The sequence below is a fragment of the Procambarus clarkii genome, chromosome 22, assembly GCF_040958095.1.
Source record: "Procambarus clarkii isolate CNS0578487 chromosome 22, FALCON_Pclarkii_2.0, whole genome shotgun sequence".
NCBI classification, from domain to species: Eukaryota; Metazoa; Arthropoda; class Malacostraca; order Decapoda; family Cambaridae; genus Procambarus; species Procambarus clarkii.
In genome coordinates, this window is record NC_091171.1 from 48,691,668 (window position 1) to 48,706,206 (window position 14,539).

A 14,539-nucleotide genomic window follows, 5' to 3' on the forward strand; every position below is an offset into this window, starting at 1 on the left:
GGTTAGGTTAGGTAGGTTAGGTAGACGAAAAAACATTAATTCATGAAAACTTGGCTTATTAGGCAAATCGGGCCTTGCATAGTAGGCTGAGAAGTGAGTTCTGGCTACTAGGTACGACATATATATATATATATATACACAGGTATATGTTGTACTTAGTAGCCAGAACACAGTACTCGGCCTACTATGCAAGGCTCAATTTGCCTAATAAGCCAAGTTTTCCTGAATTTATATATTTTTCAAATTTTTTCTTATAAAATGATAAATCTGTCCATTTCATTATGAATAAGTTGAGTTGTTTAAATTTGAGCTAAAACTAACGTAGATATATGACCGAACCGAACCAATCCTACCTAACCTAACCTAACCTATCTAAACCTAACCCAAACTAGCACAACTAATTCAATAACTTATTTCCTTATATAATATAATAATACTAATTCAAATAAACTAATTGGAAACAATTTATTAAAAAAAAAAAAATTACTCGGCCTATTAGGCAAATTGGGCCTTGCATAGTAGGCCGAGAAGTGCGTTCTGGCTACTAGTTACGACATATATATATATATATATATATATATATATATATATATATATATATATATATATATATATATATATATATATATATATATATATATATATATATATATATATATATAACTGAAAACTCACACCCCAGAAGTGACTTGAACTCATACTGCCAGGAGGACTTTGCAACTGGTGGGCAGGGCACCTTATCCACTCGACCATCACGACCGGACAAAAGCTGATAGTAGCCGAGGCTATTTTACCATCAGAGTGCCGACGGGCTGATGGGCAAATAGCCTCGGCTACTATCAGCTTTTGTCCGGTCGTGATGGTCGAGTGGATAAGGTGCCCTGCCCACCAGTTGGAAAGTGCTCCTGGCAGTATGGGTTCGAGTCACTTCTGGGGTGTGAGTTTTCAGTTGCATGTATGCCTGGGGACCATTCAGGCTTGTTCGCATATTTTTATTTTATTTTATTTTATTTATATATATATATACAAGAAGGTACATTGGGATTGTGAGGATACATAGCATAGTACAGTAATTACATTCTTGTAAAGCCATTAGTACACGCAGCGTTTCAGGCAGAAAATATATACTGTGTATATATATACAGTATATATATATATATTATATATTATATATATATATATATATATTATTTATTTTGTAGAAGTGAGGCTTGATACCGTTATGAGATGCGATCAGTAAATGTTATGGTGATGCTTGCTACTGCTAAAGAATTAATTATATTAGGGTTAGGGTTAGACATGGCTACAGTATGGTAATGTTAAGACTTGAGCATTGTTATTAAGATGGGGTGTTGACACTGTTACAAATGATGTGCCAAATTCTAGTGGGATCTGACACTCAAAGAGAGATGAAGTCAGGCAGTATTATGAGTAAACTGAGTAATACAAGCTACCATGAGAACAGTAACATAGCTGACTTACATTGGTGATCAAGTTGTCAAGGTGGTACTGTAAAGAAAATTAAAAGGGGCTTCAGATGTTGGTTGTGCCAATAAAAAAAGAAAAATATTTCCAAAGGATTTCCTTTGGTTAAAAGTAAATCAAGAGATAAATACAACCATTGACCATGAATTAAAGCTAGCGTTGAATGTAGTGAAACACCCTTTTCTGGGTGTAGCCTCGGAGGAACCCTGAAGCTATCCAAACTGATATGTGCTTTATTAGTTTGGGGTCATCAGTCACTCTGAGTTCTAAGCCTACCAGGGACCACAAGCCAGAACCTGGCCCCCTCAAAGAGAGCAATGGCGTATGAGCACTTTAAATGTAAAGTATGTCATATTCCGCCATCGACCGGGGCAGTAGTCCAGAAAGATAGGCGAACCAAAACAAACATCTGGTAAAATTGCCACCTACAGCCCAAAAGAGCCAAGAACTCCTCCAGAAAGAAAATAAATGTAGAGAAACTAGCAACTCTGCATGCAAACCAATACTCCCACTTGCAGACGAGGAATCACAATAACGTGGCAGAAATATGTTAACCAAACCACACACTAGAAAGTGAAGAGACAACAACGTTTCGGTCCGTCCTGGACCATTCTCAAGTCGATTGTCCCTTCACTTTCTAGTGTGTGGTTTGGTCATCAATACTCCCGCTTGTTAGCGGAATCCTTCCCCCTTCCCGACAAGGGGGACGCGGGGTTATCGGCTTAGGTGACCCCCACTGTCCAACCCTCAGTTCGAGGCCTGTTGGAAAAATCGCCGATCGGAAGGAGGGAGGGTGTTGGGGAGCCTCCAAGGTTATCCCCCGAAAAGGGCATTTCATTACATTGAAAGCTAGATTTCTGAGCGGGAGCCTCGTTGGCTTCCTGAAGCTAACTACCCACAGAGAAGGAAACACAGGGACTTACCCGGGAGGCAGCCACACAGCAGGACTCAATGTGAAGGTTCTAACAGCCATGACAGACACCCCAAAGCGATACAAGACCAGAAAGACCCCGGAATGGTCAGGAGATATCTGGCGGCCAGGACCCTTTGTGACCTCCAAAACCTCCGTGCCCTAATGTCAAAACAAGACATGTTACCAAACACTGCAGCAAGCGCTGTGTACTTCCCCATGTCATAGGCATGAGGGTAGAGTGCTAACTGCCCGGATTTTATAACACTGCGGACTACCTGGGACACACGAGCCATGGAACAGGGAACCAGGGAAACTGCATCCACCCATAGAGCGTCCCCATTGGCAAAGAACCAGTGGCCCCACAGGTAGCAGCATTAAGCCGCCACCGGACACAACATATGATGTACCCCCGGCCTAACCAACCAAGCATCCACCATGACTGAACCCCTTTGGAAGCCTGCCAAAAAAGAAAGAGACGGTTGCAAACGAACAAAATGACCACCAGTACCAAAAGAACTGAACCCCTGATGCTGGAGGAGAGCATGAAGCTCCCTAACCCGAGCCCCTAGTAGCCAAGGCCAACAAAAATAATGCCATCCAAAGACAATCAACAACCGAAGGAGCCACGACTAAATGAAGAGAAGACGGAAAAGAAATAACCCGATCTAAAGACCAGGAAGACTCAGGTGGCACATGAGCAGGCCGGGGGTGAAAAAACGCACATGAAAGCCTGCGGAACGGAACGAAAGTAACATTCACCCCGAATGCAAGCTGGAGCAGCTCCTCCAACGCCATGCAATGTGAAGCGACAGTATTTGGCATGAGATGCCAGTCCAGAAAAAGCAAAGAAAGAAAGGACAACACAACCCGTTACGAAATTGCCAAAAACTTCCTAAGAGAAAGGAACTGACAGAAAGACCTCCAATACTTTTATACTGTCACCTAGAAGTAGACCGTAGGTGGGACACCATCAAAGAAGCCACCTGATCACCCTAGAAGGGCAATACACCCACATCAAAAAGACCAGACGCGAAGTGCGGAACAGTAAAGCGAACCAGCAAGTTACCTCACTGCCCCACACTGCTGGTAGAGGCGGAGCCGCGGAAAGATGCCCGGGTTCGGACACCGAGCAAGCAGAACCTGAAACCATGGCCGGGCCAGTCACCATGGAGCCAGGAGAAGAACCTACTCTGATAGGATTCTAAGCAAGACAAGACTTAAGAGTGACAGCTGGACTGGGAGAAAGAGGTACAGGAACCCCCACCTCAACTAGTTCTGTAGAAAAGCATCAATTGCAACAGCCTTGCAGTCAGGGAATGGCGTCACGTATATACAGTGGAAGATGCCGAGACCACACCGACGTGAAGTGGTCCACCCCCAGGCGGCTGAACAACCAGCAAAGCCAGTGGAAGGACACAGTGTCAAACCGTCCATGAAAATGAGCGTATGAAATAAAATAATAAAGGCCTCAAAAAGGGGGCAAATGCCCAGCCGCCATAGGCAAACATGAGTAACAACAAACACAGATAGGAAGTGCGGGATGACCAGTAACTCCGCCCTGGTGGGCAGTGGCGACAATGCACACAGTAGAGCAAAATGTCCATGAAAAACAAACATCCCAGCATAACATGGATGCATCCGACCCGAAGGTGTATAAATCATGCCAACAAATGTGGTACAACTAATGCAGAAGGAAGGGAAGGAAAGGACAAAAAAAAACTTCTCTTCAGCAAAAACCCCTTCCCAGAGGGCACAAGCAGGGAAAAAAATAAAAAAATAGTCCAAGCACTCCAAACAGACTCCCCCCCCGAGCCCTGGGAACCCACAACACAGGCCCCCGGGCGCAGAGCCCTCTTCCACACCCACCACCTCTGAAGAAAAGGCAGAGTCCAAGGATAAGGTTTTCCGAGAAGGAAGGTAGCTGTGATGAACTGGAAGCCTTGGCAGGAAGAATGAGCTCAACCAGCTCCACGCCGAATCAGAAGGGGCAGCCCCCCAGAAGCCACCCAAGCCTCATCTCAATCGAAACCATCAGACGATTTGGGCCGGAAGCAGGGAGAGAGGGAGAAGCAAGGAGATCATGCCCACCTTGAAGGAAGCAGGGGCATGGACAGAACGAAAGGTGAAGCGACAAATGCCCCCAAATCCTGGTCTTGAAAACCCAAACGGTGCAGCTCCAAGGCCTCCAACCAGGCAACCAACCCAGCGTGTTGTAAGGGAAGAGAAAAGAGCTCACAATGCCGCTGCATGAAACCTCTCATCCATAGACGGGAATATGTAAATTGAAGCACAAGCAGAGAACACATCCTGCAAGACTCCGAGTCGCAGGCGTCATCAACAAAACAGGCAGCCTGGCGGAGGCAAAAAGGGTGATTGTCACCCTGAGGCAGGGGCGATGTACCAACATTGCACAAGGCCAGAGTGAACTCTGACGGAGCCATGTTACCAACTGAGCCCACGAGGGTTTTCCAGAGGTTCGCAGGGTACATTAGCCCTATGGAAGCCCAGGTATGGCCCGCTAAGCCAGTAGACCCCCCTGCTTGAAAGCAGGAAAACAGATTACCAGTAGCAGTGGTGAAACCTCAGGGACAAGGGAGGAGACCCCAACACAACATAGGCTGGCATAATAAGCTGCTAAGCAGACCACCTCCATCAAAACAGGGCAAACACCCAAAATGAAAGTGACAAGCCCCGAAACAAAACCCCAAGTAAACTGGCAGTCAGCCGTCACATAGGTGTATGCAGACTGTGCAAGCCACAGCGCCAACCCCCCCCATCCCTTCCAGACAATAACACTACCCTACTTGGGGCAAGACAGAAAGCCCAAGAGCCCCGACGAACGAGTTCAGGGCTCGCTCGGGGAGCGAGCCCTGAACACCTAGGGAAGTCAACACTGACCCGCAAGGGGTAGTATTTCCCCTCCCTATGTTCGAGGGAGAGGGGAGGTTCCACTAACAAGTAGGAATACTAGTTGGCATGCAGAGTTGCTAGTTTCTCTTCATTCATTTTCTTTCCGGAGGAGTTCTTGGCTCTTTTAGTCGATGGCGGAATATGACATACAGTGGGGCTTCGACTTACGAAATTAATCCGTTCCCAGAGAAGGGTCGTAAGTAGAAAATTCACAAGTCAAAAGGATTTTCCCATAAGAAATAATGTAAATTTAATTAATCCATTCCACACCCCAAAAATATTAACATAAAAATACATTTTATACTGAATAACACTTCAATACAGTATGTATATCTTACCTTGAATGAGGACTCTTGTTGCCATATAGAAGACGGGGAGGAGGAGGAGGAGGTGTTAGTCTTTGGAAGGGGAGTCCCCTTCCATTATAACATCAGGCAGTGATGACTTTTCTGGGGTACTCTCTCTCTCTTTCTCTCTCTCTCCTACATTTTGCCTGCATACCACTAGGACCTGCTTGTGGCTCACTACTTGTTTTTCTCACTAAAAACCTGTCTAGCAACACTTTTCCCTACATTGTAACACTTGTCTGAAGTGAGACATCACATTGTCATTAAAAAGGTTAACACAACCATCTGCTACAGCTCGATTTGAGTGACACTTTTCAGCAAAACTTTGCAATTCTTCTCATAGTGCATACATTTTCTTAATAAATGAGGAAGGGACATCCTCTACTCTACATCAACAACTGTCATACCATTTTCATGTTTATGAATGATCTCTGTTTTTCCTCTATGGTCATCCTCACTGTGTTTTCTTAGATTGAACCTTACCTCTGACTCTCTTGGGATCCATGGCATGATATATAATAATTACTTTTATGTTCAAAAAACAAAAATACTGAAATTCTTTACAATCGCAATAGTCACTAAGCGGGCGACTATGGTAAAGTGAGGTGGGGTCGGCTGTGCCACCAGGAACCATGCGCTTGGTCAACCCAAACGCGAATCAACAAAGGTCATTAGTCGACAACATGGTCGTAAGTCAAGTTGCATTTTCCGATGAAATTTACGTTGTAATTAAAAAAATTCGTAAGTAGGGCAATCGTAAGTTGAGGTGTACCTGTATTATATGTAAAGTGCTCATACACCATTGCTCACTGCGCCTCTTTGAGGAGACCAGGTTCTGGCTTGTGGTCCCCGGTAGACTTAGAACTCCAAGTGACTGATGGCCCCAAACTAATAAAGTACATATCAGTTTGAATAGCTTCAGGGAACAGATGGGGCTTTCCCCAGAAAATGCCTCTTTTTCACATACTGCTTTTCCAATACTGTAGGTTAATGATCATAAAAGTTTCTAAAAATTTTCAGATTCTCAAATTCTGGTTTAAAAATGATGTGGAAGAGGCCAGCAGTAGCTTCATGATGGCATGGGCATCATTGTCTCCTCTTCGCTTTCTTTAATTCAGTGCAAAAAATTAAAAAAAAGTACAAAACTATATTGCTTCCTTTAACCATATTACTCAAAATACAGGTAAGGTGCTGATGAGGGCTTCTGCTGTGTGTGATAGGAAAATGTGTAGTGCAAATAATTCTATAGAAAATAGTGAGTTTTGTGTGTGTGTGTCAAATATCTGAATTTTGTGTGTGTTCTAAGGATAAGGTGAGCTGGACGACTTTCATTTTATTTTATAAAGAAAAAGGTTAAGCTCAATCAAATTCATGCAAATACTGAAACTATTTAAACATATAGACTTTAGAAAGCCTATACAGTAATAACAAATGTAAATGATGCAGTGTTGGAATGTTAGAGGTGTGTATAATGTGGATAAATTAAATGGTGTTAAGGGTGGCACCTTTCCTGGTTTTATTTATATGATTGTCCTTGTTACCTACACTAATGATAAATAATGCACAACCATATGAATACATAACCATATGAAAAAATAAAGACCAAAGACCGAATAAGCAGGTTTACATACTGTATGTAAGAATCCCCCATAATGGTGGCCAGCATGAACTAGTGGGCATGAACTGCCCACAACCACCACAAATTATATAAATTTCCAACATAAATTTCAACAGCCAAAATGACCATGGTTGCCCCTAGTTTAACCATTGATATTATAAGAGATGTGCAGATTGTGTATTTAACTGTGTAAATAATCTTAGTTATAAAATAACTACAAGAACAACAAAGCATTTACATAAACCCAAAATTGGCAAGAGTTGCTGGATCCACTACCCATTTCCATGTAAATTATCTCAGGAGCATGTTTCCATCAAGTACAGTATCTCTAATCCTCTATTGGAAGTTCAAATTTCTTCAATGCATAACATTCATCTAGTAGTGACAAGTAATATCACTGTATACTGCTGTACAATAATTAGCAAGATACTGAAGACAACACCAACCACATTTCTGGAGGGGCCATACCATGGCTCCTCATGGTTAGCCACTTTTGGTTAGCTCCCCACTAATCGAGTCGCACCAGGCCCTTGCGAGTCAATAAAAGCCTATCAGGGACAAGAGGCCAAATCTGGATTCCTCAAAAAGGCACAGAGAGCAGGGAATATATGATCACCCTCACCAAGGAACATCCACCAGAAAGTGTAAATCAAAACAGACAACAGCAATGCAAAATATAAACAAATCAGAAAATTATCCTCCCAGTAGTTAGGTCATTCATCCATGAGTAACAAACTGCCCACAAACAGGTGGCAGTGCTGCAGAGATACCAGCTTCATCCAGTGAATCTCCTCAGTCAATTGCCTGGTGTAAGCTACGACTGACTGCTCCTAGAGTCACTCCAAATCCTTCAGTTCCCTAATTATTTTCCAGGTAAGTGTTGGCCATTCTTTGAACTTCTTTCTGTGAAGTACATTTGCTTTCTTGTGTATTATTCCAATCTTTAATATTTGCCTCTTGAGTATGTGTTTAAAGCCTCGCTTCTTGTGTGGACTTATGGAAAACTGTTCACCTTGAGCTGCACAAGTCTAGGGCTCCCTTCCCTAAGTACTGATGTTGCCCCTTCCCTGATATGGTTACCTTCCCTAGTGGGTTTGTGTGTTCCTTCCTCGAGAGGCCAACTTCCAGTGGAAGGTGCTTCGCCTTAGGTAGATACAAGGAAGGTGCAAGGATTCATGACTCTGCTACAAAGTTCAGGGATGGGGGCAGTCAGAATTTGCTTGCTTAGAGTGGCAAAGGCATCATGTGTATGTTTACATGAAACGCCACCAATGCCCACCTGCAGCTATGTGTGTTTCTAGGCTGCATTTGGTGTCAGTCACTATCACCAAGCAGCCTATGTGCCTAGAATTCCTGCTTGGTCATGCTTTCAGGTTTGCAATTGTGCATGAAAATGTACTGTGTATTTAGTACAATATTAGTAAAAACAGTATTTGTTATTGTTCTAAGCAAATAATATAGTGTACATCTTGGTGATATGAATATATTTGAGCATTCTAATGTTCCACACATTTTATTATATAAATTCCTCAAAGGACCCACTACTGAATAATATTGAGCACAGGGGAAGGCACGACATGACCAAATCCCAAAACGCCTGAAAAGGAAACTGGCGAACCAGAAGCCATCAAAGAGCGAATGGAGCCCCTACACACAGTTCACACAGGAGTCAACACCTGCAACAGAGAAACTCCAGTATATTTCAAATGCCTAAATATTGTAGAACAGGGTGATGACCATGAGTGGTGTCTCAAGAGACTTAAATGTGTAGTGAATTTGAAAATTGGAGATGAAACAAATGTGCAAGGGGAAGTAAAAGTTGTATGAGAAAAAGTTGCGAAAGTAAATAGTTACAGATGATGAAATTCAAGATGGCCACCAGCAATAAGAAAAAACACAACAGAGCTGGATTTTGGTGGATTCAATGAGGAAAGTATTAGCATGAGTGGTCTGCACAACAAGTTCCCATAATTGGACATCACTGAAACTATCATGAGGAAGTAATCAAGAAGTTCAGAGAAAGTAATGACCACTTGATTAGCAAAGTATCAAGAGCATGAAGAGCTAGTGAAGAAATTATGCAAGAACAAGAATGACTAAAGCTTAAACCAAAGCCCTCGAGGAGGAAAATAAAGTAGTGAAAATAGCTTCTGGAGAAGTTAAAGAAAATTGAAACATGAATGAATGCAATAGGTTAGGAAAGGAAATTCAACAGGAAAGATAGCTCTTGTCAATACAGATGGAGGAAGATACACAGGAAATAGAACTGGGCAAGAAGGATATGCAACTTCCCTATGCACAAGTGCCCAGAGAAGGACGTAATAGAGGAAACAATAAAGAAAACCAGAAATTGCAGCAATCAGAAAAGCACAGACATTAGACTGGAAGTCAGAAAGGAACTGGCATCAATCCCAAAACGGGTGCTAAACTCAGTCGATCAAAGTCCCTAATAATATTTGGTTGCAGAGAAAAGGAGATAAAATCTAGGTCAGAAAAAGCCACATAAGAAGCAATACTAGTAAATAAAATTGTTGGACTAGTGGAAGGTCTTACATCCAAAGATAATGTTTATGACTGCAGGAGAAATGGCAGATAAGAAAGAGGGAAAATTGACACTTGAGGATCATCCTAACTGGAGCTAAACAGATGGAAGAAGTACTCAGGAATATTAGGAAATTACAAAGTGATATGGAAGGGGAAATTATGGCCATTAAGACGAGATCTTTGAAAGGAAGACAGAGAAGCTGACACTGAATTTCGTAGAAGCAAAATGTCTAAATAAGAGCAGGAATGAAGAAATCAATTATTTTTTCAACACGGTGATAGGGAAGTCTGTGAAATGGTATAAAAAGGCAAACCAACAAAATTACTAGAGAAAGGGGAAGTAAAGAACAAGGGGAGAGGGAACATGTTCCTGAAAACTGCATACACCACCATTGATGGAGTGATACAAATTTCAGGAGCTAAATAATACAGTACAGCTGCAGATGCCAGACATTGTTGTACTCACGAAGACGAAACTCAAAGATGATATTTTAATCCTTCAACAACGGCTATGGAGAAATGGTCATACCCACCTATGCACAAAAATAAAAACCAATTATTTTTCATTATACTGTACTGTAGAATTATTAACTTTATGCAAAATGTAAGAACACAAAAAAACAGTGTTGAATGTAATGAAACGCCATTTTCTGGGCGAGTCCTGGAGGCTTCCCGGAGCTTACCGGGCTGATATGCAAGTACAGTACAGTATTAGACCATGCCAACAGTCCTCCAATGGAATTCTAATGCCTACTGGGGACCACGAGCCAGAACCTGGCCCCCTCAGAGAGGCATAAAGAGCAATGGCCTATGGAAACTCCATGAGGTTAGAAGCATTCTATGTCTGCAATCGACCAGGTTAGGCACCCAGAAAGGGAGGCATCCCAAAACAGACCCCAAGTGGTAAAACATTGCTACCGAAAGCCAAACTACTCAGCAAAACTCGCCAATCTGAGAACAAGCAAACAAGCATGACGTCACATCTGCCACCAAGCGGCCTACCTGTGCAGTTCCCACCTCCCCAGGAGGGGGAAGGGGGGGCCCCAGACCCTCCTGGTGGCTATCCAATCTCAGTTCTGAGGCTGAATGTCAAAAACACGAAAACTGTCAACTGGGGGGGAGGGAGGTTTGTCGGGAAGCATCTGTGACTCACCCAGAAAATGTCGTTTCATTACATTCAACGCTGTAAGGACAACTAGCCTGACAAGCCAGCTATGAAGCCAAAAAAAGGCTAAAGCAATAGCTGCCTCCAACCAGGAATAATCCAGAAAGGAATGTCTGAAAAATAAGCCATGGCAAAGGAGGCTCAACAAGGATATCCTGCTAAAGAAGGCCCAATGCATGAGCCGAATAGGGCAACACAGCAACATCTTCAACAAGCAACCAGGAGAGGGGTAGCTGGGTAAGGGCATCCAGGCAAGGACTGCTGGGCAAAGGCAGTTAAGCAAAGACCACTGGACAAAAACTAGCTGGGCAGGATTGCCCCAGAGACAGCCATGCAAATACCACCCAAGCAACAGCCAGAAAAAAATCCCGGAAATTACAGTGTGCCTCATTACCTCAGCGTACTTAATTTTCTTCAAGCATTTAGTTGTTTTGTTACACGTCTGCTTTCTGATAGGTTTTTTCCTCTCTCCATTTTATATATAATTATGTTATTTCTTTCAAGGTATTCCATCCATTAAGTTATAACTACCTTCACTATTTCTGGTTGGGCAGGTTAAATACAAGCCAACCACCAAGGAAGGAAATCCTGGCATAAAATTGGAGTGAAATACAAATCCTGGGCATGTGCAAAATTGGTGACATAAGGCAATCATGAAGCATAATTAAAACAAAATACTAACAGCCAGTGGCAGAATTAATGTTCCTGCAATAGCACCACCACTTAGCATAATCCTGAAACATTATGACAGGCCCAGGCAGAGGTACAGGTTTCCAAAGCATGACCAGGCGAGTGAATGAGTGGTTGACTGCCACCTAGGCAGTCAAGTGAAACATGGCAGGTGCATTTACCTCGAGGCAATTGTTATTTGACTTGTTATTTTCAGGTCATTAATTTCTTTCATGCAGTTGGTTGTTTTATTGCTCTTATGCTCTATAGTGGAGTGTTTCTCGGCTTTAGATAGATCTTTGATTCCCAAACTCTCATGGCATATTAGAGAGAGATTTTGGTACTGACTTCCAGAAGCAAGGGTGGGTCTCAGAAGTCTGGTGCAATTTTTATAAGACAAGGCTTGATCAGTGCTTAGCTTAAGGAAGTTACTGAGGGGAGCCCCTCCAGAAGGTCTAACTAACAACAAGGACTTGAATACTAGATGATCTGGACTGTAGTTCGTAACTCAACCAAAGTAAGCACTTGACTTACCTTCCCTTGGCATCTTGTTTATCCTGGGATGGCATAGAAGAGGGGTGAAAAGTAAAATTATCTTGTTGGCAAAATCAATTGTTTATTATTTATGCACTATAAATATTTGGCCATCTAAAACTAGTTTTTTTATGCAACAAAATTTTGAAAAAAAGAATAAATCATTACGTAAAATGCAATGCCCATTTTTTAGTAGTACCTCAGTAGCTCTTCATAGCCTTATGCACCAAACGTGTTAGGAAAGATACACAACCATCATGCTCTAGCTGGATTCAGACACAAGAAAACAAATATAGTACCATTGAAACATATCACTTAAAACTATCTACAAGCAAAGCTTGAAGACTCAAAAATTACCAACGTGGCAGGGAAGGAAGTTCACTTTTCTCCTTGAAGCATTTAATTAACAATCTATTGCAAGACATAAAAAGTAGAAACCTGGAGCTACCAGTGTAGCACACACAATGGCATTTCATTTTACTAAACATTTTATCTCTGAGCAAGTGCTACATAGCCTCCTTCCCCCAGTTAAATTAAATGAGGTAGGACAATGGGACATCAGAGGAAACTGGTTACATAGGACATAAGGACGTTCTCATTCCCTATACGGATGGTTGGCAAGTGTAATGCATTGATGGAAGAGATTGTTAAAGCCAATTCCATCCACAATTTTAAAAAGAAATACAATGAAAATGTTAATATTGATTAATGTTGTATAATTAGTGCACTAGGAATAAATGGCCACAAGGCTAATAAAGAGCTAGATCTCACTTGCCCTATAGTCACTAATAAGTAAACGCTGATAGGTAAGTAATATAGGAGGTAGAAAAAAAAAACAGCACAATGTGTTTAAAATGCTTCTTTCTGCTGAGGCCTCAGCGATTCCCTGTTACTAGCCACTCTGAATGGAGTGGAAGTCACACCTTTTGAGTCACAATAGACCCTTGTGTATTATTAAAAGCCTTCCTGGTACCAGAGTCCAAAATCAAGCCCCATCAAAGAGGAGCTGAGAGCAGAAAATTTTGGATTATCCTCACCAGGAAAAACATTCACTGGAAAGAGAGAGAAAAAAAAAACACAAGGCAAATCTAAATACTGTAACTTAGAAAATGAGCTGCTCTGTAGGTTACCCTCCAGTAACAGTGTGTAGTGCACTACTGTAGTGTGACCTACAGTATAGTGACCTTACTCCAGCGCTGCTTCCCACCACTAGATGGCAGCAGGGTCGGATTAAGGTACTGAGTTTTAGGGGCTGCAACCCAGGGCCTCTGCAGTAGAATAGCCTGAATTTATTCCAGAAATTCTTCACTTCAGGAACTTTGTTAGGCAATTTGATGAATTTAGTCATGAGAGTGAACTACTAGAAGCTTCTGATGTCTAAATTCTTATAGTAAACAACTGATTAACTTCTTCTCTCCCTAATGTTAAAATAGCACTGCAGATTTACTTGTGTCTAATGATAACTAATGCAACTGGAGAGAGAAGTTTCTTCAAGATGAAACATCTTAAGAATGTACACAGAATATGTTAGCCTTGCAAAAATAAATAAAATTTTCTTTAATGTTTTCTTTCTTAAAATATTACTGGGTGCTTGACAGTACCTGTACCCCAGAGGCCTACAAAATCTTAATCCGGCCCTGGGTGGCAGTATTGGGAGCTCACGGATCAGCCAGTGTAGCTAGTCAGTCATTGGGCGACCAAAGGTATAAATCTGATGCACCTGAAAAAATGGGAGGGAGGGTGAGCCCAGAGAGCCAACGGAGGATACACCAAAAGAGCCATTTCATTCCATACTAGTTTTCTAGAGGAGCTCCTCAAAGGCTCCCTGCTACTATATCCACCACAGAGTATGAAACAAAATGGGAAACTCACCGGAGGCAGAGGAGAGCAAAAGCCAACTGCAGTACTTCTTAACCAGGGAAAATCAATGACAGACAATCTTACCGAACACCACACAAGTCTGGCATGGCCCACGGCACATTAACTTGGTAACAATCTGCCAAAAACCCCAACACCAGAGAGACCCCTCAAAAGCAGCAGATATCAGCAGCATATGCTAGATTGGCCAAAATAAGAACTGCCTTTAGAAACTTGTGTAAGGAATCGTTCAGGACCTTGTATACCACTTATGTCAGACCAATCTAGGAGTATGCAGCTTTAGCCTAGAAAGGTTTAACCAAGTTAAACACAAAACAAAGTTAGAGAAGATTCAGAGGTACACCACCAGACTAGTCCAGAACTGAGAGGAATGAGCTACGGGAGCTAAACCTCATGTCCCTGGAAGACAGAAAAGTAGGGGAAGACATGATAACCACCTACAAAGTTTTCAGGGAAATTGACAGGGTGGACAAAGA

General features: G+C 42.2%; 1 protein-coding gene across 7 annotated transcripts in view; it reads right to left on the reverse strand.

Moving 5' to 3' along the window:
* Positions 1-14,539, reverse strand: part of AMPdeam (AMP deaminase) — a 150,722-nt gene that overhangs the window by 91,458 nt on the left and 44,725 nt on the right. For 4 of the 7 annotated variants that reach the window (XM_045744108.2, XM_069329003.1, XM_069329002.1 and 1 more), the window contains exon 4: positions 1,483-1,509. The exons of the other annotated variants lie outside the window; for them this stretch is intronic. In XM_045744108.2, coding sequence (XP_045600064.1) covers positions 1,483-1,509 — 27 coding nt within the window. The remainder of the gene's footprint in view (positions 1-1,482; positions 1,510-14,539) is intronic. 7 annotated transcript variants of the gene reach the window in all.